We start from the raw sequence: 24479 nt of genomic DNA, 5'->3' as shown, positions 1-24479 counted from the left end.
CCCCTAGTAGGATGGGGAGGCTCATCGTAACCACCCACACATAACGAGACAAACTTATATAAGTGACTGGGGCTGATTTCATATCGACCTTCCTTCAACCACGGCCAATATGGCAGCCATTGACGAAGCAACTGCAAATTGCTTCCCGGACTTGGGGCAGCCGTCTTTCAACCCTAAGCATGCGGCTACATTCATTGAAGGGCAACCTCTTGACGTTCATGCTGCGTAGGTTCTTCACCCCCCGCTGCCCATGTAGTTTGCGCGGCTTTTGCTCATACAAAGTGGTAGGTTGGCCCGGCATGTCTTTCGCGGACTCCTCGACATCGCATCCAAGCCCAAGCAGTCTTCGGGCAATGCCTGCGCCAAACTCTGCGGCTTTGTCGAGCAGTGCTCCAAGTCCGGCTCCAGTGAACTGAACCATTTCGCCTTTGCCGAAAAGACTTCGATCGACCTGTTCGACTTCTTCGTCGAATGGAACGAGCAAGACCAGCATCGCGCCATGCGCATGGTTTTGGATGTCCTGAACATCGCCATCACAAAAACCCCGACCCCGTCCTCGGAGGCGCTATCAAATCCAGAATACTAACCGACACGGTTGAAATGATGACTTTGCAATCCACAAGGCCGGCGGTGAAGTCCGCCATGACAGCCTTGGACCATTTTCTGCAGAAGAAGCTCCTTTACCTGCCTGCTGTCCTAGACATATACCGAGATGTGCACCGGAACGATCGCAGTTTGACTGTCAACTGGGAGAGTTTCATCGCCAAGATTTTCGACTGGATGGAGTTGCAATATGTCTGGCCCATAGCTGGAAAACTCCTCGTAACTATATTCACGTGTCCATGGGATGAGGCAGGTGAACGGAGATTTCACCCGGATGCCTGGCACAGGTTCCTGCGTCAGGGGCTAGCTGCAAACGTCGAATATTTTGAGGTCGTTAAGCTATATGTGCTCATGCCAATCTTCAAATCAGACCATGACCAGGCCATGAAATATTTGGACCTCCTATTCTCCTTGCAGAATCTTACGTCAGAGGATCGCAGTGATCTCGGCCTGGACTCGATCCTCTGGCTTGCGACACTAGAGGCAGGGAAGAAAGTCGGTGCCGTCGGTGAGCCCAGTGATGGTATGAAGCCCTGATATCTTGTCCTTTACTCGAATTTTGCTTGCTGACAGCTTCAGACTCCGACTCCCAACTCGCGGCCAATGTTCTAGAAGACATCCTCTGTCACTCATCGCACGAAGCGCGTTCTTCTGCAGTATCAATTCTCATTGCGTCGCCTTCTACCTCCAGGCCGCACGCAGTATCGTCACTTGATCTGCTCCGTAAACATTTGCCAGCTTTCCATGCCGATACTGACGCAAAGTTTCGATACGATGTACTCGGCCATTCACGGAATATGATAAAGCGAATCATGGGAGCTATTGCATCTCTCCAAAAGAAAAGGAGCGGGCCATGAAGAAGACTTCCAAAAAGGGCATGTCGGCAGCTGAAATTGCTGCATTGACAAAAGAGCACGTGGATTTCGTGAATTGGTATATTGGCTTCCTCAAAGACGAACTGGTGCCTACCTCATCCTACCAACGTCACATTACGTCCTTGAAAGCAATGGAGTTCGTCTTGAACTCGGGGGTACTTCAGGGAGACCTACCAAAAGGGGACCAGACAGAGTCGGCTTTTCCTCTCCTAGATACAACGTGGCTACGAGCTGTACTGGACCTGATTATGGATCCTTTCGACGATGTTAGAGAAACGGCATCGTCCTTTGTAGCAACGCTATCGCTTATCAGCAAGGACTCGTCGGCGGATACTCCCATTCGCGGTCTTCCTCAGTCCTTCGTTTCAGAGCTTGACGAGTTCTGTCGGCAAGCCAATGCACTCGCCAGTAGGACGTCGAGAGCTGATCACTCGGATGGTGTTGCCCGGCTTTACAAACTGTCGTGCCAATGGGCCACGACAGTGGAAGATAAGCTGCTTATCCCGGCTAAGGTGGTCGATGACCTGGAAACAAGACTTTCGTCGGCCGAAAAGGACCTGGCTGCAGCGGTACTTCAGACACCGGTCCATGGAGGGTTTGCTGCATTGCGGTCAGTAGAGAAAGCTGCCCAATGTCTGAGGTCACTGCTAAAACGAATACAGGTATATCTGGGAGGCACTGTCCAAGACGAAGTACACACAGGAAGATCTTCAGGCTCTGGAAACGTTACAAACTCGCTGTTTGAAATGTTGTGACCGAGTCTGGCAGCTTGTCAGGCACGTATTGTGCGATGATTCGCCAGAAGGTCATCTTCCAGAAGAGCTCGAGGAAGTGGATGGCCTGGACACCAAAGACTTGCTCAGTTACAGTTTCCGTGCTGTCCACGAATCGAGGTTGGTCTTGCGCATTGATAGGATTGCATGTCGTGCCATCGCTAACCGAATGGTCTTAGTAACTTACTCCGGGCCATTGCCAACAATGCACCATTTCAGGGCAAACCTGGCTTGCTCGCCCCGGATAGCAAGACTTTTGATGCTATAGGCAACCTGACCTTTGACGAACTATCGAATCTGCGGCATCGGGGTGCATTTTCCACCGTAACTCACACTTTCACCAGCTGTTGCCAGCAAGTGAGGCACTACTCCGCATCTGAAAAGGGGGCGAGACTCTCCTGGATGAATGGTATAAGGTAAGCATGCTCGTCTCCTGGGCGCTTCATGTATGTACTGAATGTAAGTACTGATACGTATAGGGCGCCATCCATTGCATATATTCGCAAGCGTCTACGACAAGGAGATCAGCAGGTATACCGGCTCTCATTGTGGGCATTCTTTCAGCCAATGCAGAAAACCCTTCATTCACCGCCGTCATGGAGAAATTGCGCAGCATTGCCAAGGAACCTGCGTTGATTTCTCAGACAGATGGCTCGAATCTGCCACAGGTCCATGCACTGAATTGTATCAAGGACATCTTTAAGAGCTCCTACCTCAGCAAGCGAGCAGAGCCGTATCTAACAGAATCGTTGCAGCTGGCAGCGACCAGTCTGAGATCCGAAGTGTACGTTTTGACCGCTTTTGTTCCTGCCAATACACCCAGCTAACAAGAGCAGATGGGCCATCCGGAACTGCGGCCTCATTCTTCTGCGAAGTCTCATCGATTGCTTGTTCGGCACCAACGAGAGCAAATCCTCCATGGAAGCAGGTTGGGATGGACGCACAACGAGAATCGCGTGGCACAAGTACAAGGACCTCCCGGCAGTGATAGTGAACCTCCTCGAGTTGGGCCAACCATCCACCACAACGCCGCAGGGCGTCGTCGTTACAGCCGAGTCGGTGTTCCCCGCGCTGGACATAATTCGACGAGCTGGCCCCCGGAAGAGTTCAAGGACACCCTTTTCGGTCTCGTAGCATCCTATCTTGATAGCCGCTTTTGGCATGTTAGGGAGATCGCCGCTCGCACACTCTGCTCGTTCTTGCTTAAGCCGGACTGGATTCAACATATTCGGGATTTGCTGAGCGAGTCACACTTTTCTGCTAATCGACTGCATGGCACACTCCTTACCTTCAAGTTCCTACTCGAGCGGCTGCGGGATGTCATGCCTGAGCAACTACAACGTAAGTTCTCCCTTATGCATACTCCAACCCAGAAACTAACCGACAGTTGGTAGTACATCTCAAAGTATTGCCGGAAGTCTTGGAAGAAGTAGGACATGCGAACAACAGCCTTCATGTCTGTGCAGAGGCTCGCGCGGTTTATTTCGAAACCGTTACCATAGTTAACTCTCTGGATATTCCAGCGCAGCCTGGGGAGACCGAACTTTCAGGGCTCATCCGGCCAACTGTACTTTCAGGATTCAACAATAATTCCAGAGCAAGAATCGGCTCTGCTCTATTAGGGTCGAAACATGCGCAGTGTGTCGCCGACTTCGACATACGCCAAGTGGCAAGCGGTGCGGAGAGCCCCAAAGCGCTGAGGCTAGACGGGCTGGTGGCTGGCGACGTCAACGTCGCCTGTGACACTGGAGACGCTACTCGCATACGAGGCGCCTCTGATGGGCAATGTGGAGATTTCTGCACGCCTTGTGACACTGTGCATTTCGGCATGCATGGAGTCAGCTGAATCGGAGCTTCGTACACTTGCTCTGGGGGTCGTCACAAAACATCTGGATGTGCTACTCTCATCCCAGCAAGGGGACTTGGTGCCTTCCAAGGCGGACATATCGGCACTTTGGGCTGACTTGCAAGCCAAACCAATGAACCCGGGCCTGGCAGATGCCATTGTGGAAGGCAGCGGGCCTATACTGGCCGCTGTCGTTGTCAGTTCTGGAGAGGCTGTAGGGGAAGACACGCAGCAATGGATGAGGTCTTGGGGTGAAATGATGAGCCGTGCTGGACTTGCTGACAACGTGAGTATTCAGCAACCAAACCCTCCTCGATATGATATTGTCCTAATGCTCACTACCTCTTAGACATTCGATAATCGCATGGCCGCGGCTCTTTCACTCGGGGCCTTTTCCAGACATGTCAAGTTCGATAGCAAGCACGATGCTCACCTACCGTGGCTACTGGCTCTGTACGACGCCCTCAACGACGATGACGAGGAGATCCGCGAAGTTGCGGCCGCGGCAACGGAGCCCATTCCTGGGGAGATCGGTCGTCGCCATGGAAGGAAACCGGCGCCTGCTGGCGTGGCTCGTGGAGCACTACGGCGCTACAGACGAGTTCCGAACTCAAGTAGCCTGTCGTATGATGGGCCACTACCCCCTGTGCAGCCGACTCAGCGACACGGTGCTCGGGAAGTGGCAGCCGGCCGAGCAGCAGCTTGCTTCGGCCATGCGGTTCGACGACTCGCTCTTTGTGATCGAGGAGCAGAACCTCTACATCGACGAAGTCCGCGAGGCGAGGCGGTGGAGAGAGGCGTTCAGGGGCGTTTCATACAAGGAGGATAGCGCCGTGCTCGCGGCGTTGGTAGAGTGGGCGAGGTCGGGACTGCAGACCTTGACCCGGCTTGCGGAACGCGACGATGGCGTTCTGGGGTGGGCGTCCAAGCCAGAGGTGTATGCTATATGTGCTCGTGTCGTCATTCTGGGGGCGGCGCTTGCTGGGTCGCACCCGGCCGTAAAGGAGGAGCTGCAGAGGTTCTTCGATGTCGGACACAAGACAAGAGTGCATGGACTGCTACTGTCCATGTGCGAGCTGGATTCCGCAGCTTGATTGAGACATATGGGGAAATCTATATTAGAAATCTATAGAACTATACATCTGTCTGTCTGTCTGCAGATAGACAAGAATATATTTTAGTAGACCTGGAATTGAAGATGTCTAGTCTAGGTGATATCTAGGCTTACCTACAACAGTACGAGTAAGTATTCATTTCCCGGTCCTTGGACGTTCTCCACTTAAAACGGCCTTTAGCGACGGCTTTGCCGCATCCGAAAATCTCAGAATTCAAAGTCGGTTTACCTACCTGTTAGAATTCTATTTCGATTTGGCCAATATCCACTAACACCAGGGACGGACCTCATCTTCGATCCCGCGGACCCACCATCGTCAATCTACGACTTCCATCTATACCCTGTTTTGTGTTGTCGTCGATCGACCATGATGTGAAAAAAGCCAGGAACATCTAAACCGCACATCATCATGTCCACATCCAAACCCCAGCCGGCCGCAGAGAGCAACAGCATCTACCATGACACACTGCTGCTCATCCGGCCCCTGCAGACGCTGCTCGCCGGCTTCAACCACCGCAACAAGAACCAGCACCGCGTCGCGACGTGGTGGGCCTCCTTCAACATGCTGCGGCGCCACGTGACCAAATGGGCCGACGACCTGGACCAGCAGGCCAAGGCACGCCCCAAGAAACGGAAACGGACCACCACGACGAACCAAGGCGGTGATGGCAGCAGCGGTCCAGCGGAAGTGCGGGCGCTTTGGCTCCGGGATGTGTTGATGCCCAAGTGCTATCTGTAAGTAAACAGCAGATCGTTCGGGACGTCGTCCTCGTCCTCGTCCCCGTCCCCGTCCCGGCCATGAACAAAAAGAAACTCCAGCTGACTGGAAACACAAAAGAACATTCTCGCAACTCGCGGCAGATAACCAGTTCGCGCCGCTGGGTCTCGTGCTCACGGGGGCCCTGGCCCAGCTCTACAGCGCCTGCGTACGTTTCGTAGGGGAGGCGCCGACAGAGACCGAAGAGGTCGCCGCGAGGCCGGAAGCGGCCGCTGCTATTCCAGAAGCAACTTCTACTTCTTCTCCTGCTACCACGACGGGGAAGGGAAACAAGGCGACGAGAGACACCACGGTGCCGCCTCTCGCTTCTTCTTCTTCTTCTTCTGCCGCTGTGCCCATACGCCAGGTCCCTCCCAGGATTGATGACGACGACGTAGGCCAAGTCATCTCCCGCGACTCGGTCCACGCCGGCGACGCGCCCACTAAAGAGGAGAGGGCGGACAAAGTCAAACGGAGGAAAAAGGTTGCTGTCTTGACGATAGAGGAGGACGCGGACGATGTCGGCGGCGACGTGATGGCGGCCAGTACTGAGAAGAAGAGGCGGAAGGGGGCGGCGACAGTGCAACCAAAAGCCAAAGACGGAGAGAGACTACCGGGAGAAAAGGAAAAGAAGAAAAAGAAAAAGTCCAAGAAAGGCGACGAGTTCGATAGCCTGTTCAGCTCTCTGTTCTGAGGCTAGGGTCGGATGATTGAGAATGGGCAAGTAGGATACACTGCCTACCTAATGAATCTCTCATCACGTACAAATCCTTCCTTGTCTTATGGTACTGTGCTGCACGATGTCACTGGCGCATTTCCATTTAACGATGGGAGGACGGTTTAACTATGTGTATATTAAGAGAATTTTGGGGATACGTGCAGGGGATAAAACAGACTAAGCTAACATGTGTTTTGTGTTGTTTTGTTTTGTTTTGCAAAGAAAAGGGGTGTCTTTCTGCGGGCCGCAACCAGCGCGCAAGAGTAAACTCCTTTGGTTGGCATCGCAATGGTAGCTTCCTCTTCCATACGCCTGCCTACGAAGGACACACACTCTCTCTTTATATTGTAGTACTCCCACCTGCACAAATAAACAAGACACGAGTTGTCACAAACCCATCCGTCGCCCCCTCAAGCTCCGCCGCCCCTTCCAACAGTCAAACGCCACCTTATTGGTACCAAGTAGACCAGACAGGCCTCTCGGACGGCAGCGGGCTAGTCAGAGGCGTATGGCGCTATTTGTATCAAATCCAGTCCGGTGTACACTGAATACCCCTGTACATCGTATGGCCGTCCGTCAGTATGGTATAATCGTTGTGAATCCAATAAGCACTTGCTCAGTAAAGCTCCTCCTCTTTCACCCTCACGCCTTCCTCTGCCATATATTCTGTCACCTCTTCCCACGTCATGGCTTCATCTTTCGGTGTCGTCTGCTGTCCTGCCATCTCTTCCCGCTCCACATAGTCCTACTCAATGCCCTGCAATACCCAACCTTGGTCGTATCTCTAGGTCGTATCTCTAGGCAACCAGGGATCGGTACGACCAGATGCGAGCCCTCATGTCACCAGAGCCGGTTGCGAAGTAGCCGCCAACTGGGCTCGGCGCGACAGAGATGACCGAGTTCTTGTGTCCTTGGAGCATGAGCTGGGTGAACCCAGTACGGGGATCCCAGAACTGGACGCCTCGGTCCTTGGAGCCAGACAGTACCCAGTTGTTGTCAGGAGTAAGAGCAACAGAGAGAACAAAGTCCTGCACGATATTAGTATCACTCCACTCAGCCGTTCGGGGTGGCAGATAGGTTGGAGACTTACCCTATGACCCTCAAAGGTCTTGACACATTTACCGCCCTTGACTGGCGCGTTCGCAGGGTTCCTGGGCGCTGAGAGCTCCCACATCTTGATGGTCTTGTCCAGACTACCACTGACCAGGTCCCTTCCGTTGGGCGAGAAGGCCACGGAGTAGACACTGTCCTTGTGGCCATCAGGCCCTTCAAGGCGCTCCAGCAGGTATCCAGCGTGAATGTCCCAAACACGTACACTCTTGTCCAGAGAACCGGCCGCAACATACTTGGTATCGGGGGAAATGGCGACCGTGGTGACGCCGTCTTCAATACTGAGAGTCATCAAGGAACCACCCGTCTCGATATCCCACAGGCGTACTGTTCGATCGCCACTGCCAGACGCGATAATACGGCCATCTCGCGAGAAATCGAGCGAGTAGATATCTTGTTCATGGCCTGAGAAAGTATTCCTGATGGTCCTCTGCTGGATGTCCCAGACACGAATAAGCTTGTCCTCGGCACCGGTGGCAAGGTACTTGCCGTCAGGGCTGAAGCAGACACTTCGAATATACAGATCGCCTGAAACGTCGGCGTTCTCATCCTGCAGCACGCACACCTTCTCGCCGGTGGTGACATCGTAGATTTGCGCAGATCTGTTGCATCCGGTTGCCACGTATTTACCGTCATGGCTGAAACGAACACAGCACACGACGCTCTGGTGGTCGAGAGTGTGCACAAGGTCGACATCCAGCATGCGCGGAACCTGCTGGTTGAAGATAACGAACCAGTCGTCACGGGTCTTCTTCACATGCGCCGGGAGACGGTCAGGGTCGAGGTCCCCCAAGGCATTGTTTACGACAGGGCCTGGGTGGGGAGGCATCGGGCCGCCCCTATGATCAGGTGTCGGGTGGTTTTGGACCTGAGGAGAGGCACCAGGGCCGGGATACGGCATAGGGGTGTTGATCTGCGGGGTCGCGGGACCAGTAGGTGGTCTACCGATCGCGCGCTTGGCGCCCGGTCCGGGACTAGCGGTGCTCTGAGGAGGCTGGCCGGGGAAGCCATTGGGGGCCGGTCCCTGCTGGTAAGGCTGTGCGAAAGGGGGCTGCTGGGATGGTGGCGGCGGTGGGGGGAGGCGGGCCCTGAAGACTCGGAGGAGGCTGCATCTGATGAGGGGGTCCTGGTGGTGCTTGTTGCTCCTGGGGAGGCGGCTGAGGCGGGAGGCCAGTCTGGCTACCTCCAGTCATGACACTCGAAAAGAGGTTGTTGCTTGCCCCGATGGAGGGTGGAGGCGGGCCATGCTGAGGCGGACCGGGCATGCCTTGTTGCGGCGCGCCTCCTCGGGCCTGGTCCAGCTGGCGGCGCAGATGCACGAGCTCCTCTTCGTATCTTTCGTACGTACATTAGCGCTGAAGCGTAAGGGTCCATGCCAAGTTTGTGTTACTCACTTCTGTTTTATGGTCATGTGCTGTTGCTCAAGCTGGTAGACCTTTTCACGGACCAGCTGGGCCTCTTGAACCTGTTGCTGGACTAGATAACTCGTCAGTGCGGTGCCCATAGAGCATGGCAATGCGCCTTCATCACGGCAAGGGACTCACTCTGTTGCTCGTAACCTTCGTTGAGCCGAACCTGGGCATCAAACTCGGACCGGATCTGGTCCAGGAGCTCGTTCAGACGAGGAGCGGCATTCTGCGGAAGCCCGCGGTGGGGATACATAGACATCTTGATCGAAGGCGCTGTCGCGCAGGTCCTGTTTCAATGAAGTTCGGCGGCAAGGCGGGCGGGTCTATGGCGCGTTTTCGGTGCACGAGCATGCGTCTCCGCGGATAAGCGAGGGTGCCGTCGCGGGTCGATTTGGGCTGGCCGGTCGCCGCAAGGTGGACGAGGACAGACTTTTGTACTGTTGGTTTGTCAATGGCCGTCTTGGTGGTTTGCGACGAGATCAGCAAGGCACTCTTTTGCTTGTTTACCTTGGGGTAGAGTCCGTACTCTCGGTCGGTCGACCACTTCCGACGAATTGAACAAGAATGGATGGTGCAAAGGCCGAGGTCGGTTGCTGGATGCTAGTGCAGAGACAAGACGGAAGCAGGGCCGGGATGTCGTGACGCGACGGACAAGTGGCAGAAGGCAAGGCGGATGTGGATGCGACACGTAGAGACCCCAGAGTCCCCTCCGATGACAGTGAGATAGGCCACTGGCGATGGGAGGGCGTTGAGCGACGGAGATAAAACGGGCCGGCGTTTGGGGGGATGGGGTGGTTGGGTGAAGGGATTGGAATGGACGATGATGGAATTGAAGCCTTTTTACCGGGCGGTGATGTTTTGAGAAAAGGATCGAGAGAAAACGGGACATCAGAGAAGTGAGAAGTTTACCCAGATTTGTTCTGGGTCCGGCCAGTGCTTGCTGCAGGCCGACTAGGCTCCTTGGCTCTAGCAGCGGCCCACAGCAGGTACAGTACCCAGAGTATCAGTACCGCCCCTTCTCCAATGGGCCTAGGAGGGTTAGAAAAAGCGGGCGCTCTGGGGCTGCCTGCTGGGTTAGCTGCTGGGTAGCTGCTGGCTGGGCACTGGCTAGGGCAGCTGGGCCGAGAAGCGATTTGAAGGTTGATGATGGGACGCGAGGTCTGTGCTCGGCCGTCTAATAAGACCGTGGATCTACCTTAGGTACATAGGTTAGGTAGTGCCCTCCATCAATCCAATCCATCCCATCAATGCCGCATGTAGATACTACCAGACCTGTCTGCCTTGCCTTGGGGCCTTGGCCAGTCCAAACCCGATACTGCTGCTGGTGCTGGCCTGCGTGCGTAGGGAATCAGGCCTCAAATGGATGGGGAGTGCCAGTGCTTTAGGTAGTAGCTCGCGCGATATAGCGACACTTGGAGCACTCGAACAGCGTACCTACCTAGGCTAGACTCGGTCGGTACTGATGTACCTACAGCCCCCGAGGTGAGCTCAATATGCACAAGTGCTTTCTTATTCTCTCTATCCATCCTTCTTTCTTTTTGCCTCTTCCTCTCGGCATGGTGGGAATGGATCGAGTGAATGATCGGGGGCCAAAGTCAAACCTTCCCCCCGGAAAACTGCCCCCGACAGATACCTTCCCAGTTCCATGCAGCAAGCTGTGGCTGGTAGATACGACATACCCCCCCCATGCGCCTGCAGCGAGCGTGCATCTCGCGAGATGTAGGCACCCTTGTTTGAGCGAACCAAATGCCTGAGTACTTTATCTTCCCGTCCAGGTTGCTTGTTTTGGTCAGACCTAACCCATCCCTACAACAGTTTGCATGCTATAGGTACTCCGCGTTAGGTACTCTCTGCACGGAAGCCGTTCCTTGTGTAGAACAAGGGGGGTGGCGGGTAACGTAATGCAACCTTTTCGCGAGACATCTTGCCATCTACACCATAACTGCGCGTACACTTGGGCGTGGATTGATCCAGTTAAGAGAGAAAGGGGTTAGATTAGAGTGAGAGAATGGAGGTTTGAAATCCGCAAAGGTCTTTGGTTTCAATGGACACCAAACAACCAGTACTGAAAGGCACAAGATGATCGGTGTCTCCTACAAACATTTAGCAATTTCTCCTTCTTTGCGACTTTGACTTTGACCGACGTAGCTTCCAGCATTCGAGGAGAGAAAACTAGAAGGAGAGGGCAGACGTGATTTATTAACAACGCAACAAATCAGACTTTACCTTGCCGGTAGGTACCTAAGGTATGCAAAAATGCGCAGGGTGTCCAGTTCCAACCTACGTGTAGAGGGAAGCAAGCTCATCAACCCTTTGGGAATATATAAGTACATGTATGTAGGTATCCTGACAACTTATTAGAGCCCGCACAAGCCCGCGGCCGATCGGGAGTGGCATCTGTGCCAGCCCTGGGCTGTTTGCCTGTAGCCGGGCACATGTCTGTCTGACTGGGCTGGGCAAATGGCCTGGAATAGGAACCACGCCGATGTGGAACCCCTCCCTTGGTCTTAGGTGCTCTCGCTCTCTCGTACTAGCCCATCTACATCGGGCCATTGGAATCATTTATTCCCACATGCACCCGTCAAAAGTGGCCGGCTTACTTGTCAACTGCGAAAATGAGTGCTAGAAGATGCAGTGTACCGCATCAGTACCTAAGAAAGAAAGGAGGGATGCGGTCGGTGTCTGTCTGGTGGATCTGGCACGATAATATTATATTTGATCCTGCTCGGTGTCGGGTACTATCACATACACATGCAGGTATACTCAGGCGCGAATACAATCGAAGAATACGTGGAGGAGTGGAGTGGCAGTGCTCTTACTTGTTGTAGTAGGTGATTTGTTCACCTGTCAAGCGGGACAAGGTACACCTACGCGCTCATGCCCCAAGCCAGAAACTTAAGCCATATACGCACAGAATACGCCCACGGGATCATCAAGTAGGTACCGGAGAGAATCACTTGCAAGGCTGTCAGGCTATCATACTTGTAGCTAGCTAGCTGAAGCCACTGCTGCGTTAGTCCAGGATAGTGGCAGTGTAGTGGTAGGGCAGTTGTCTCCCACCCCACATCGTCGTAGAGCCAGACACCAGAGCCTGCTGTCGTATCACAGATCTGCAGTGTTCCATCCATTTCGTTCCCATGATGCGCCGTTTGCGAGCCGGATAGGCACGCGCTTGGTACATGCGTTGCGCGTCTGTTTTTTACCTTCTCTCCCCGGGTATTCAAGCCAGAGAGGTAGCCGGGTTGACTCTGAAGCACAGTCGTGAGAACTAACCCCGTAAAAGAATGGGCCAACCTAGCCAGCTGCCAGCCTGCCAGTTACATGTGTGCTCGGTGAGACTGCCATCAATCATGCTGCTTGGAGTTGGGTGTTTGTGCACTTGGTCATCGGTGTGCAGAGGCGCATGTGTAAATCAACGTAGTCACATACATGACATGGCATGACATGTATGCAGGTCTGTACCGACAAGCAGAGTGGATGGGGGCGTCTGCTACACCGAAATGAATGATCAGAGATCAAATTGATCAATTGATCAATAAAAGGCGGCAGGCGGCAGGCGGCAGGCGGCTTGCCTAAGCAGGTCTAGGTAAGCAGGCAGGGCAAACAAAGACAGGTCTCTCTTCAATTCGATTTCCGCCCGATTCCCCTCTTCGGGCCACTCGGCCTCAACCGGCTGCAGCTCAGATTTGGACGGACATATCGGAGATATCTGGTCCGGAGTTAAGCGGCCAGATCCTTCAGAGTTCAGGGGCACGAGGGGGTCCATTTAGTAGTCCGTGTGGTCTGACTCGTCCCAAAAGCTGTGCTGTGTTCACTGTGCGGCGTTGCCCAAGCAAAAAAAAGCAATGCAATTAAGCACAGCCCCGGAAGCCAGCCAGTGAGCCAGCCAGCCAGGAAACGTCCGAGGAAAGATAATAACATGAGGTGACATGAAGCACGCAGACGGCGGCTCTCGAGACTCTCGAGTTTCCCTTTTGCCTGACCTCTACCTCGAGCCGTGCTTCTGCAACGCTTACAGTAACGATGCAGGTTACGATGAAAAGAAAAAGAAAAAGAAAAAGAAAAGAAAAAGAAAAGAGAAGAAAAAGAACACGGTTGGATGTTCTCGGTAGGTGATGGGTCTGACCCGCCAACTGTATGTGGCCTTTGGTACCTGAAGATGAGTGTAAGTACGGAATACTCCGTTGGTAGTACGTTTTTCTTCTGCGCCGACCACCGACCAATTGATTGGAGTAGGATAGGTATGTATGCAACAAAACTCCATATTATTATCTTCCAGCCCATCCGAACGGACACTTTATCGGCCCAAGCTGCCCAGCAACGACCTGCCCCCAGTTCCCCTATTTCGTATTTCGATTTCGCACGTAGCCTTCCGCCACAACACGTCCAGTCATAGTGTTGTGTGTCCTGGCAGCCTGCTTATCCTATCAAGAAAAGGCCGCCAATCATGATCGAGCTGGGGTTGGCGCGCATCCAGACTCTGCTTCAAAAGACGCCGCAGACATGGAAGGCCATCCACGTTGCCGGCACCAATGGCAAGGGTTCGATCTGTGCCTATCTGACCGCCATGCTGCGAGCAAATAACATCTCCTGCGGCAGGTTTACCTCGCCTCACCTGATAGACCGCTGGGACTGCATCTCCATCAATGACCACCCCGTCCTGGAGGCCAAGTTTCGCCATTATGAGAATCTCGTGAAAGTAAGAAATGACCAGCTCCAAGCCGGCGCCACCGAGTTCGAGCTTCTGGCGGCCACGGCCTTCGAGATCTTCGAGGCCGAGCAGGTCCAAGTCGGCGTCATCGAGGTCGGCCTCGGCGGCCGGCTGGACGCCACCAACGTGCTGAGGAACAAGGCCGTAACCATCATATCCAAGATTGGCCTGGATCACCAAGCCATGCTCGGGAATACCCTGGAGGAGATCGCTTTGCAGAAAGCGGGTATAATGCGCGCGACCGTGCCGTGTGTGGTGGATGCCAGTAACCCCCAAATGTGCTGGACGTTTTCGAATCACACGGCAAAGAAACGGGGGCTCCTCTCATACACGCCTCGCCAGAGTCCTCGGACTTTGCGCAGCTGTTCCAAGGCACCTTCGAACCACACCAAGTACAGAACCTAACAGCAGCGCACGAGGCCTTCAAGCTTGCATATCCCCAGTATGCACAGTCCGCGGATATCCTTATGCCCGCCATCATGAACATGAAGTGGCAGGGTAGGCTGGAGTTACTGGATATCACTTCCCTGGTCAAAAGGCCGCGCGAGGTCCTTCTCGACGGGGCTCACAATCCGCAGTCTGCCAAGGTCCTCGCCGAGTATGTGGATAAGCATTATCGAGTTGACCATCCGCCTAGATCAGTGACCTGGGTTCTCGCAGCGTCCGATGGCAAAGACTTTGCTGAAGTGTCAAAGCATTTGATACGCCCCGGCGATGCCGTCGCCGCAGTCGAGTTCGGGCCAGTGGACGGCATGCCTTGGGTGAGAGCGATGAAGACGGATGCGCTTCTCGAGATGATGCCTCACGAAAGCCTTTCTTCACAGCATAACGCTCGCCAAGATGTTCTCGGCTCTATCGAATGGGCAGTAGCAACGGCTGGTGGGGGGCCGCTAGTTATTGCAGGCAGTCTATATCTCGTCTCGGATGTCTTGAGGCTGCTGAGAGATAAGAACACCTGACCTAGTCGTATCAGGAAGCTTATAGTGCTTATACGGCTGGGTGAGCATTCACTCCGCTTCAACAACCTCAACGTAACAATGCTCCTCCTTCCAGCCTGGCTGCTGCTGTGTAATGCAAACCCACCTCCTTCTGTACTCGAGTTATACTGCCGCCTCGGCTCGACCATGAGGACTTGGATCTCCACTATGAATATCCCCACGAGTCCCGGCACCATTTGCATCGGGACTTGAGATTTCGCCCGAAATACTGCCTACCTATGCGGATGCGGAAGTTGTGATGAATTGCCGCAACTCTGAAAAATCTCACCGCCCTGCTGGCTTGTTGCGTTTAAGGTAGCATAGCTGATAGCAAGCAGAAGCATGCATACTTCACACGGGAGCAGATGATTGTTGCCCCCACGCTGTTCCTCATGCGACTGCCGAGCATGTTTAGACTGCCACGTAAAGCAGGCAGGTGTTCTTGTATGACAGCAGTCTTACTATACCCCCGTGCTTAATCGGTCTTGGTTAAGAGAAGTGTCAGACACTTTCCAAGGGGTCGGTGTCGTGATCAACACCCACCGACTTGGTAAGACTTGGGGAACGTAATGGGCCCACCGTTGAAACAGTTCCAACATGCGATTTGACAGCTCAGGCTCACCCCCAGCTCAGCTTCAAAACCACAAAACATCGCCAACACTTGTTCCTCCTCATCTTCAGTGTGTGCATATCATCATCATCACAAATAGCAGGTATTGATCACACATTAATAATTCACTTCTAAACCATTGATTCTATTTGCACAATCCTCAGTAGATTTACACCATCTTCAACCATGGGGCATGTCGAAAGTATGCCCCGCCGAACAACAAAAGGAAAAGGAAAACGCGATGTTAGATGAGGCTTCTGCACCCCCTGCGAGCTACAAGAGCCACGAGATCGTAACTGCGCGGCAGCGGAAGGGTGCTGTCAACCAAAGCAGCTTAGTTGTTCTTCTTGCCGCCCCTTGGCCTATAGCGAGCCTTGATTAGCTAAGGGTTCCGTGGAGTGCTTAGATGAGGATCAAATTGCTGAACTTACGCCCTTGTGGTGAGGCTCACGCTTGTCGACTGACTGGGCGGCAGCGTCCTCCTCCTCTTGGGTAGTGTGGGCGTCCCCAGCTTCGGCTTCATCGTCGGCGTCGCGCTTGTTGTTCTTCTTGCCGCCCTTGGCCTATGAGCTCTTGTCAGCTAAGGGTCCCCTGAAGAGTCCAAGATAAGGATCAAATTGTTGAACTTACACCCTTGTGGTGAGGCTCACGCTTGTCGACTGACTGGGCGGCAGCGTCCTCCTCCTCTTGGGTAGTGTGGGCATCCTCGGCCTCAGCCTCGTCGTCGTCACGCTTGCCGTTTTTCTTACCCTTGGCGCCCTTATGGTGCGGCTCGCGCTTATCGACTGACTGGGCGGCAGCATCCTCCTCCTCTTGGGTGGTGTGCGCATCCTCAGCCTCAGCCTCGTCGTCACGCTTGTTGTTCTTCTTGCCGCCCTTGGCCTATAATGGGCTTATGTTAGCTAAGACCCCCTGAAAAGTCCAGATAAGGATCAAATGGCTAAACTTACGCCCTTGTGGTGAGGCTCACGCTTATCGACCGACTGAGCCATGGCATCTTCCTCAGCTTGGGTAGTGTGAGCATCCTCAGCCTCGGCATCGTCATCGGCAGCGTCATCACGCTTGTTGTTCTTCTTGCCGCCCTTGGCCTATAATGGGCTTCTGTTAGCTAATGGTCCCCTGAAGAGCTAGACAAGGATCAAATCGCTAAACTTACGCCCTTGTGATGGGGCTCCCTTGTCTCAAGCTCGGCAGCATGCTCATCGTCTTCGTGGTCCTCCTCTTCGACGTCACGCTTGTTGTTCTATTCGACACAATGCATCAGTATCATTCTCTGGAAATAAGTCGAATGTCTCAATTCAACTCCCAAGACACACTCGAATAAGGAATGAAGTCGCTTACCTTTTTTCCTTTGGCGCCCTTGTGGTGTCTCTTGTTGTTCCTATTTGGTTCTCGGCATTAGTATGGGTCTCTTACAGAACAAAGCAGGTGTATAGCAAAAGAGGTCTTGGACAGCTCTGCAATGAGTCGCAGCCTTGACCCCCTGAGATCCACTGAAGTGAAATTCACTCACTTCTTGCCTCCCTTGGCTCCTTTGTGATGCGGCTCGCGCGCGTCAATGTTGGCCACAGGGGCAGCCATGGCAGGGATGGCAAAGGCTACAAGAGCACCGGCGCCACGGGCAACCAGGTCTCTGTGGCCGGGCAGCTCGAAGCTGTTGACGGCCGAAGCCGCCAAGAGGCCGGAAACGGCAATCTGGACGAGAGAAAGAGTGTACATTGTGAGTGACTTGAAATGAGTTGAAAATAGTAAGGCTGATCCGGCAGCTGAAAGAATGACTAATATGAATCAAGGTAGAAGGAGAACTGAAAAAGATGGTATCAAACCGGTGGAACGAGAATGTGATGATGATGACAAGAGCCAAGAATGGAGAAACAGGTGAGCGAGTTTGAGAGATTTATACCTCTTCTGCATGGCCGCATCCAGGATTCCATGTTGGCACTAGAAAGAGCCCGGCCGGGGTTCACATCAGACGGGGGCGACGACTGGGTGATAGTGTCGGATCGTCTTGTCTCGTCGGGAGTCTCACGAAGGGGGGACAGTCACCGGCCTCGCTTGCCCTGATTTGGGCGGGTAGGCATTGTGATGCTGGCATTTCAACGGGCTAGGGGAGCCTGGTAGTAGCCGCCGCGCACGTCTCGAGGCTATTGCGGTCTGAGAACGTGTGGAGAGGCCAGCTGCGACTAGGCCAGCTGCGGGAATAGATGCAGCTGGATAGGCCCTCCTATACCAGGCCGGGTCCAATCGCGGCGCTCAGGCTGCAGCAACGGAGTGGATGCCACCCAAGCATTGCCGTCCCCTGACCAAGATGCGGCTGCGGGCGTCCAAACAGTATAGAGACGTTTCCCATATGGGAAGGACTAGGGTGTACAGCTATGGGCAGGGACAAGGGGCCGACGGGCGACAAGCTTCTGAGCCGCCACGAGTTGCCCAACGGCCGTCGGTACATAGTGCCAGCTTACCAGAATCCGCGTCCGCTGGCTAGAGCTGAGCGTTAAGGGGCGACATCTAAGATCTCATGCGGAGTCCTGTCAGTGCGAGTCGATCCCATCTAATCTTTGGCTTTTCGCTTCGTGGGGAAGTTTCGACCCTTGTCGTCTTTGGTGACATCACCCCCTGTGAAACGTTTCGCGACATGGGTGTTTGCCAAGGCCTCCTCGCTACGGTGCACCCAAAAACCTTTGTAGAAGTCTGAGATGAAACTACATATAATAAAAAAAGCAGCGGCGGCGCCGACAACACGGTTGATCGAGGCTCGGCAGATCAGGAGCCTTGGCGAACCGGTTGATTCACAGGCTCGAGTTGCTTGAAGATGAGGAACCAAGTGAGCCAAGCTGTCACTCATTCAATGTCGCAGATCCTCGACTTCCATCCCGCAGCCTGTGGGATTGGCCAGGCGCAGGGAACGGTGGTGGTCACTAAAACAATTTGGACTGGGCCCTAGAGCCAATAGGACGTGAAGAAATCGTAATGTGTGTCGAAATTTCCGTCCGGGGATTTTTGGGTATGCATATCATGTCTGCTTTAGATGCGTCTCACTGGCGGTTACATGGGAATTGAAAATCCCCCAGAAACCCCAACCTGGAGAGAAAGAAAAAAGACTGGAGAGCCAGTTGCAGCTACACCACGTGAAAAGCACCTGAGCTTTGGAGCTTCTAAGCCTCTGAGCCTCCAGCTAAGCCTCCAGTTTTAGTGGCCTAAGGCCCTAAGCAAGGGAATAAGGTATGTACCTACATACCTAGACAGTAGACTTCCGGGTAGGCATTAGCACCCAAACAATTTAGACCGGGACTCGCTCACTAGCTGTAAGCTTATCGAGCCTCATCTTGTTCAGCTTTGGCCCACTACCGTATCCCATCCGTTCTCCAAGTAGACAGTAGCACCGCAACTGGGGAGAAACAGGAAGGGTTCTCTCCCTTCCACGACTTCTGAGAGGCTCCAGGGGCTGTCCGTCCGTACCTGGCGTAGAGAACTGTTCGGATTCAGGACCAGCCGTTCGGCAACCCCTGTCGGTCTTGGCAGTATGAGACGTCGCGACAATGTTTGAAGCCAAGCGTCGATCCCCCTGGATATTCGTTTGACCTCGACAATTCCTTCCGCGCCTTTCCCCATTCTCTCGCTTTGCCCGTGTTCCATTCAGTCGGTTGCTGGCCCCTGCTCGCATTGTACCGGCTGCCGTCGATCCCTCAAGCGGCGCCATTTCATTTGTTCTGCGCCGTAATGGGTGTTGGTGATTGAGGCATCTTATTTGGTTTCATCGCAGCGTAGCGGTGGGTGCAAGCAGTGGTATTTGGTGAATGGGGACTGCGTATGCCATGGGTCGGACTCAACTCCGATGCACTCCCTCTCTCCCCCTCTCTTTCCCTCTCGGAGTCTCTTGCCCATTTCCTTTCTTTCCCTCTTCCTTTTCCTCTTCCTCTCCCTCTCCCTCTCCTTCTACACGTTCTAGACGAGCGCTCTAATCTTCAGTTTCCTTTCGTTGCACCTGGCGTGCCGTTCTTATCGTCCAATATACCTTGTTGTTCGTCCTAATCAGATTTGTTTCGTTTCAATGTCCAAGTACTATCGCTCGCTCCAACCCGTGCAGGAGGAGGAGCCATTGACCGGTGGCGACGATGATATAAGTGAAAAGCGAACCTGGACGTCAGGCACAGAGTCGTCTCTCTCCAAACGGCTGTCCAAAATAACGCCGTACTGGCAATGGATAGCCCACGTCCTCCTTTTGTCCCTGTCGTTGACGATCCTCGCCCTGTCGTTCTGTGTCAAATCCTCCAGGCACTGCCCTGTGAGTGAGCGACCACCGGAGACATATTGTAAGCTTGACCAGGACGCTCGTCATACCTAGACCAGATGTGCCGGCAGACTAACATGATGGACACTTAGCACCGGCGCTACCGGCCATCAAATATGAGATCCAACATTTCGATCTCCCGCCCGTCCCCGAGGGGCCCTTTATTGGAAAAGGCCCGGAAGTCGACAAGATGTGGGACTACATCACAGACGACGGTGAAGTTGGCTCCGTGCCCAAAGATTCCTAGGCGCCATGACTAATGTATACTCACCACTTAGTCCCCGACACCATGGTCTCCCGCGAGGAGATGATCAAGATGGGTCTGGACCCGGAAGGTGCGCTCGAGATCACCAACCCGGCGACGGGGGAGAAGGGGTACCGGGTGGCGGTCGAGGTGTTCCACCAGCTGCACTGCCTGAACCTGATGCGGCAGGCCAACCACAAGACGCACTACGCGCCCCTGGGCGGCGACACGGCGGCGCCCAAGCACGACCTGCACAACCACATCGACCACTGCATCGACGCGCTGCGGCAGTTCGTCATGTGCCAGGGCGACGTCAACGTCTTCGCCTTCCGCTTTCCCTTCAACGACGGCGATCCCTGGCCCGACTACACCACACCCCACGTATGCCGCAACTACGAGGGCATTCGGCAGTGGGCCGTCGACCACGGCGTTCCCCAAGTGCCGGGAGAGCCTGATCATTAGCGGCGAAAAATATGAGAGATATAGTTAGGAAAACTTTGTAAACAGCCGTTTGCGCTATGCTTCTGACATACAGACTTATTTCCACACTGGCTCGGTTCCCCTGGAGTGCATAGTGAGTTGCTGCATGTGGAATCAACACATAAATGATTCTTTGAGGTGATGTGCCTGCTCATGTAGTTGGGTATAGTAGCGTAATGCTCTATGATAGTTTGGGTAGACAGACTGGAGAGTACTCCCGACTATCTAAGCATCGGAACTTGGCAAGACAGCGTTGATGTCGTTGAATTTGCAAGTAGGCGTGTACTCTGTACGACTATAGACTACTGCGGGCCGAGTACCACTGGATGACTTTGGTGTAACTGCTTGTCTAAGACATGCATTTTCGGGACCCTTTTGTTGAGTTGAGGGGTTGTGTGTAGTGTAAAGCTATGGGACGTTCTGGAATATTTCCAGCCAAGTCCAGATCTACAGCCAAGTCCGATCTACCCGCCGTCTCTTTCGTGAACCATGGCCATAGTGGCGTAGGCTGTGTGCATAGTGCTGTTTCTGTGTCGGCGATCATAGGCAAGTCGATCCGAGTTGCATGCCTGTCATGTTGCTGTTTGACGGTAGATCGGAACGGAACGGAACAGAACGACATCGGGCCCCCGGCACCCAACGGCCGAGAAGATGTCACAAAGAGTCAAGGAACTCTTGTCGAATGGAGGAGTTCTGGAGCCAGCCATCCTCGCCATGCAACAGGGCAATTGTGGCCCTCCTTCTTGTTATGCCCCCAGTGACAGATCAATGCAACAGTATGTTACCCAAGTTGAGTATATGCAGTATATATCCACGTAATCTTCGAATCGCCGTCTTCGTCTCATGTATACGCGCACATGCCTGGTCTATTATGCATGCATGTTCCAGTAAGCATTCCATTTCCGTCATTACATGAGATGGAAAGTGTTGATTCGACAGCCACTTGGCCAATCAGCTAGTCCCGCCTGGTCGACTGCATATTTCGTAGCCATCGAAGACAGCCAGCACTTGAATCAACGACAGCGGCTGTCTGTCTCTGCCTAGTAATAGAAGCTCGAGACAGATCCCTTGCATGACTACCAAAAACACCAATCGTCTTAACTAACCCTGGGGTTAAATCAAACTGGCTGCGAAAAGGCGAGAAGGCGAAAAGCCACGCCGGCCCTACAGAAGTAGGCAAGCAAGTACGCAAGCACAGAGAGCAGGCGGATGTGTGAGGGTGCATGGCATAGCTAGGTCTATCCGTAAATTAACAAGACAGCTTGCACCTTTCTCGCCATGGATATCGTGGATGTGGTGTTTGATACCTTCGTAGGCGACTATGCCTGGGCTAAGCTGCTCCCAGCACGACCGGCTACCTATAAAGTCCCTTCTGCCACCAATGCTTCGGCAGCCCAGGCCTTCTCCATCGAGCCCAGCCCGGCTGCTCATATGAGCGTGTGTGCCCGAGACAACATCTGTAGGCAGGGCCGGGGCTCTGGCACAACATCATCCAGTTCCCCTTCTTCCTGCTCTTCACGGACTTCTTCGTCTACATGATACACCGCGGCCTGCACCACCAGCTCGTCTACAAGACGCTGCACAAGCCGCACCACAAGTGGATCATGCCGACCCCCTACGCCTCGCATGCTTTCCACCCGCTCGACGGCTTCGAGCAGTCCATCCCGTACCACGTGTTCCCCTTCCTGCTTCCGCTACAGAAGGTGTCGTATGTGGCCCTCTTCGTCTTGGTTAACCTCTGGACCATCCTCATCCACGACGGCGAATACGTCGCCAACAACCCCTCATTTAACGGCGCCGCCTGCCACACCTTGCACCACTACTTCAACTACAACCACGGCCAGTACACCACGCTGTGGGACCGCCTCGGCGGCAGCTACCGCAGGCCCAACGCCGAGCTCTTCCGGGAGGACCAGAAGATGAGCGGCCGGGAGTGGAACAAGCAGGTCCAGGAGATGGGGCAGATGATCGTGGAAGTGGAGGGCAAGGACGATCGGACGTACGACCCAGCAGGTGCCAAGAAGAACGCCTGAAGGCATCAATTACCGCCGTTCCAAGTGAATACCGAGGTAAATTGATTACGAAGGCTCTGTTGGTGGTGTTCGACCACCTCAGACGCAGTCTTTCTACGCAACCCGCAAGGCTCAACCCGGAGCGCGTGCGTGCGTGCGACTGCGTCAAGGCTGTCTGCAGCAGCAGGAGTAACGCCGAGACGCTGCCATGACTGGATCAGCGTAGCCGTGTGCTGTGCCCGGTAGCTCCCACACTCGTCAAGTCCCGTTGGGCGATGGGCGCCAGGAAGATTAATTCGGGCGGACACACTCATGCTTCCCTAAGGGCGGACATTAGCCTCCTGCACGTGCAACGGCTGACAAGGGACTCAACTTCCTAACATAGACCAAAGCACGCCCCGGCAGGACCAGAGAACCTGCCGACCTACCTGCACGTTCGAGTTTCTAAAGCTGGGCCAGAAAGAATATAGTATGGGCCCCAGGAGCCAATGACTAGATCTAAATACGTGTTATATACACACCACTAGCAGCAACCATCATATACTAACAGAGAATATGTGAGATTGCCCATTAGGAAGTACAGGGGATTCTGGTTACTTGGCATCCTCCTAATGGCGAAAGCGCTGCTCCCACCAACTACGCTGTAATGTACGGATCATGGAGATGTTGGTACCAGTAGAATGACATTTATTCGCTGGATCTGACGCCTAGCCGAATGAACTGGTCTGGACGCCACTCAGGGGGCGAATCAACATTATTATACGAAAAAGCAGCACTTTCGCCATCAAGGGGATACACCAATAGTTCACATTTGGATATCACGGTGAACATACCGGCAAAATATCACGGGATTCACAGTTCGCGTTTTCAAGTAAAAGTATGTCGTCTCTCTTAAGGTGACGTACCAAAGAAGCTATGCAAGGAAATCGCTTTCGCTCGATGCGAATGTAGAAGTTTGGGACCGCAATGTTAATATTGCAAATGCCCAAGTGAATCTCAGGGTAGTAGTACAAATGGTTTGGACACATCGAGCCCTCTTGCGATGCTGTAGTCGAAGTAAGCAAGCAAGAGAGCAGTGTAGACGGCTGCGGATTCGATGAGCCCAGCGCATATAGAGAACAAGCTGACGCCACCACAGCTGGATGCTTATACGCCCCAACCTTGGAATCGGCCCACGCTTTCAAGGATATTAGAACCGCGTACGAAGACGCCCGAACGCCAAACAAACAAAAGAGCATCACAAAAACAAGGCATCGAGGAAGTTCCAACTTTAGAGGGCTCGTTCCCAACACCTGCCACTTTCCCCATTCCCCGCCAGGCTTTGCTTCTTTCCTACCTACTGGCCAGTCGGCGCACTCCTTAGTTGAACCAAATCCAACTTGTCCAGGTCCAACAATCCTTTACGAGAAGCTGACAAACTTGGGGTCCTTGGGCCGCCCGTCCGCGCCGATGCCGTTGGCGCTGAAGCGCTGCTCCATGTAGACGCGGCGGGCCTCGTCGAATCGCATGCGCCGCTTCTTCATGATCTTGAGGATCTCGCCCTTGGCCGCGTCGTCAAGCCCCGCGCGCCCGTCGCCGCCCTCCACGTTGCCCGAGAGGTCGAAGGTGCTGCTCGAGAGGCCCGCCTCCATGTCGGCCGCGAAGCTCGACGGCAGCCGCGAGTACAAGAACGACCCGGGGCCGTTCGAAAGGTCGGGCAGCAGGTGCTCCCACCGGCTGCGCGTGAGGTAGAGGATGGTGCCCGTGATGAGGACGAAGAGGGTGACGGAATAGATGAGGTACGTCATCTTGAATGCCGATAGTAACAGTAGTAGTAGTAGCAGTAGTAGCAGTAGTAGTAGGTTCGCGGCCTATGTATGACCGAAATTCTCCAACTGCTGGCGGGTGTATTAAGTGTCGGTAGCTTCGATGTGGATGTCCGACCGATGGACCCGGGGATGATCGATCAG

The 24479-nt window shown here is 54.0% G+C and overlaps 8 protein-coding genes across 8 annotated transcripts; 5 read left to right on the top strand and 3 right to left on the bottom strand.

The window, feature by feature from the left end:
- Positions 1–109: 109 nt before the first annotated feature.
- On the top strand, positions 110–5191 carry PG997_004357 (tRNA methylation protein; the record flags this gene model as incomplete). Its single annotated transcript, XM_066808672.1, has 13 exons — positions 110–225; positions 289–552; positions 624–1126; positions 1183–1379; positions 1448–2088; positions 2141–2371; positions 2431–2575; positions 2731–3035; positions 3180–3592; positions 3646–4088; positions 4165–4383; positions 4447–4630; positions 4695–5191. 13 exons carry the CDS (start codon positions 110–112, stop codon positions 5189–5191), a joined length of 4158 nt encoding a protein of 1385 aa, XP_066672290.1.
- A 429-nt stretch (positions 5192–5620) lies between these two features.
- PG997_004356 (uncharacterized protein) lies at positions 5621–6662 on the top strand (the record flags this gene model as incomplete). The annotated part of the gene is made up of 2 exons (XM_066808671.1): positions 5621–5946; positions 6050–6662. 2 exons carry the CDS (start codon positions 5621–5623, stop codon positions 6660–6662), a joined length of 939 nt encoding a protein of 312 aa, XP_066672289.1.
- An 821-nt stretch (positions 6663–7483) lies between these two features.
- On the bottom strand, positions 7484–9464 carry PG997_004355 (Transcriptional repressor tup12; the record flags this gene model as incomplete). The annotated part of the gene is made up of 5 exons (XM_066808670.1): positions 7484–7714; positions 7777–8975; positions 9055–9131; positions 9191–9272; positions 9341–9464. 5 exons carry the CDS (start codon positions 9462–9464, stop codon positions 7484–7486), a joined length of 1713 nt encoding a protein of 570 aa, XP_066672288.1.
- A 4188-nt stretch (positions 9465–13652) lies between these two features.
- Positions 13653–14875, top strand: PG997_004354 (uncharacterized protein; the record flags this gene model as incomplete). The annotated part of the gene is made up of 2 exons (XM_066808669.1): positions 13653–14181; positions 14259–14875. 2 exons carry the CDS (start codon positions 13653–13655, stop codon positions 14873–14875), a joined length of 1146 nt encoding a protein of 381 aa, XP_066672287.1.
- Positions 14876–15837: 962 nt separating this feature from the next.
- PG997_004353 (uncharacterized protein) lies at positions 15838–17222 on the bottom strand (the record flags this gene model as incomplete). Its single annotated transcript, XM_066808668.1, has 7 exons — positions 15838–15876; positions 15935–16066; positions 16134–16385; positions 16454–16591; positions 16660–16746; positions 16845–16884; positions 17017–17222. The coding sequence occupies 7 exons, from the start codon at positions 17220–17222 to the stop codon at positions 15838–15840; spliced, it is 894 nt and encodes a 297-aa protein (XP_066672286.1).
- Positions 17223–19554: 2332 nt separating this feature from the next.
- Positions 19555–20500, top strand: PG997_004352 (uncharacterized protein; the record flags this gene model as incomplete). Its single annotated transcript, XM_066808667.1, has 3 exons — positions 19555–19816; positions 19887–20009; positions 20073–20500. 3 exons carry the CDS (start codon positions 19555–19557, stop codon positions 20498–20500), a joined length of 813 nt encoding a protein of 270 aa, XP_066672285.1.
- Positions 20501–21796: 1296 nt separating this feature from the next.
- Positions 21797–22551, top strand: PG997_004351 (C-5 sterol desaturase desaturase; the record flags this gene model as incomplete). The annotated part of the gene is made up of 2 exons (XM_066808666.1): positions 21797–21955; positions 21982–22551. 2 exons carry the CDS (start codon positions 21797–21799, stop codon positions 22549–22551), a joined length of 729 nt encoding a protein of 242 aa, XP_066672284.1.
- Positions 22552–23930: 1379 nt separating this feature from the next.
- PG997_004350 (uncharacterized protein) lies at positions 23931–24317 on the bottom strand (the record flags this gene model as incomplete). Its single annotated transcript, XM_066808665.1, has 1 exon — positions 23931–24317. One exon carries the CDS (start codon positions 24315–24317, stop codon positions 23931–23933), a length of 387 nt encoding a protein of 128 aa, XP_066672283.1.
- Positions 24318–24479: the final 162 nt, after the last annotated feature.

Source organism: Apiospora hydei, assembly GCF_038363865.1.
Source record: "Apiospora hydei strain CBS 114990 chromosome Unknown utg000004l_segment0_segment0, whole genome shotgun sequence".
NCBI classification, from domain to species: Eukaryota; Fungi; Ascomycota; class Sordariomycetes; order Amphisphaeriales; family Apiosporaceae; genus Apiospora; species Apiospora hydei.
The sequence above is the reverse complement of the archived record's forward strand: the minus strand, read 5'-3'. Positions and strand labels throughout refer to the sequence as shown.